The 1257-nt window shown below is 38.8% G+C and overlaps 1 protein-coding gene across 1 annotated transcript; it reads left to right on the top strand.

Annotated features, from left to right (window-relative positions):
• Positions 1 to 954, top strand: LOC136652685 (olfactory receptor 6F1-like). The gene has a single exon (XM_066629607.1). The coding sequence runs from the start codon at positions 1 to 3 to the stop codon at positions 952 to 954; it is 954 nt and encodes a 317-aa protein (XP_066485704.1).
• Positions 955 to 1257: the final 303 nt, after the last annotated feature.

Here is a 1257-nt window from a genome sequence, read left to right as displayed (position 1 = left end):
ATGTATCTGAAATTCAACTTGGAAGGAGGAAATCAAACTGTTCCTGGGGTCATTACTCTCCTGGACTTCAATCGTGAGGATCTACACATTGTACTTTTCATACTCTTTCTACCTATCTACATTTTAACCATGGCTGGCAACATCCTCATTGTTATTCTTGTGTTCCTTGATCAGCATCTTCACACACCCATGTATTTCTTCCTGGGGAACCTGTCCTTCTTGGAGACCTGTTATAGCTCTAACATCACACCAAGAATGTTGGTCAGCTTTCTGAGCAGGGACAAAACCATTTCTGTTAATGGATGCTTTACACAATTGTATTTCTTTGCTTATCTTGGAACTATAGAATGTTACTTTCTCGCTGTGATGTCTTATGACCGCTATTTAGCAATATGCAAACCACTGCATTACACGATGCTCATGAATGGTAGGGTTTGTATACAGCTAGTTGCTGGGTCATGGACAGTTGGACTACTACCTGTCAGTGTCATAATGTTCTTCATCTCTCAGTTGACATTATGTGGCCCCAAACAAATTAACCATTTCTTTTGTGATTTGATCCCAGTGATTAGGCTGTCTTGTAGTGACACAGATTGGATTGAAACAACCACCTTCATATTATCTGCTATAGACACGCTGCCCCCACTTCTGATAACTCTGACATCATACGTTTGCATTATAAAAAGCATTTTACGAATCCCATCCACCACTGGGAAACAGAAGGCGTTTTCTACCTGCTCCTCACACCTCATTGTGGTTACCTGCTTCTATGGCTCCTTGATGGTGGTCTATGTCTTACCAAACATGAGTTCACTGAGTGAACTGAAGAAACTGTTCTCTCTGTTCTACACTCTGCTCACCCCTTTGGTCAATCCCCTTGTGTACAGCTTGAGGAACAAAGAGGTGAAAGAAGCAATAAAGAAATCATTCAAGATTATTCATAGAATTCATTGAAGTACAGATGGAATAAAAAACTAATTAACATTATCTTGGTGATAGGAATGTTTTTACAATATCGGATTATGAATATCTCATTCATATCTGATTATGAAATTTCTGGCTTTTTTATTTTTTGAAATGGATGCAGTAACCTAGGAAACGCTCTGCGTTACTGCAGTTTAAGGACCTTCCACAACAATCAGGCAGCATTATTACAATCTGACTTCTAGATGGACAATCGGCTATATAACGTTTGCCTAGAAAAGGATCAAATATCTTCATTTTGATTCTGAATCTGAAATAAGCCCTTGATTTTCA

Source organism: Tiliqua scincoides, chromosome 5, assembly GCF_035046505.1.
Source record: "Tiliqua scincoides isolate rTilSci1 chromosome 5, rTilSci1.hap2, whole genome shotgun sequence".
In the NCBI taxonomy this organism is placed as follows: Eukaryota; Metazoa; Chordata; class Lepidosauria; order Squamata; family Scincidae; genus Tiliqua; species Tiliqua scincoides.
The sequence above is the reverse complement of the archived record's forward strand: the minus strand, read 5'-3'. Positions and strand labels throughout refer to the sequence as shown.

Bases quoted from the DNA above. Each gene is read 5' to 3' on its own strand.
- LOC136652685 (XM_066629607.1), top strand. From the start codon at position 1: ATGTATCTGAAATTCAACTTGGAAGGAGGAAATCAAACTGTTCCTGGG.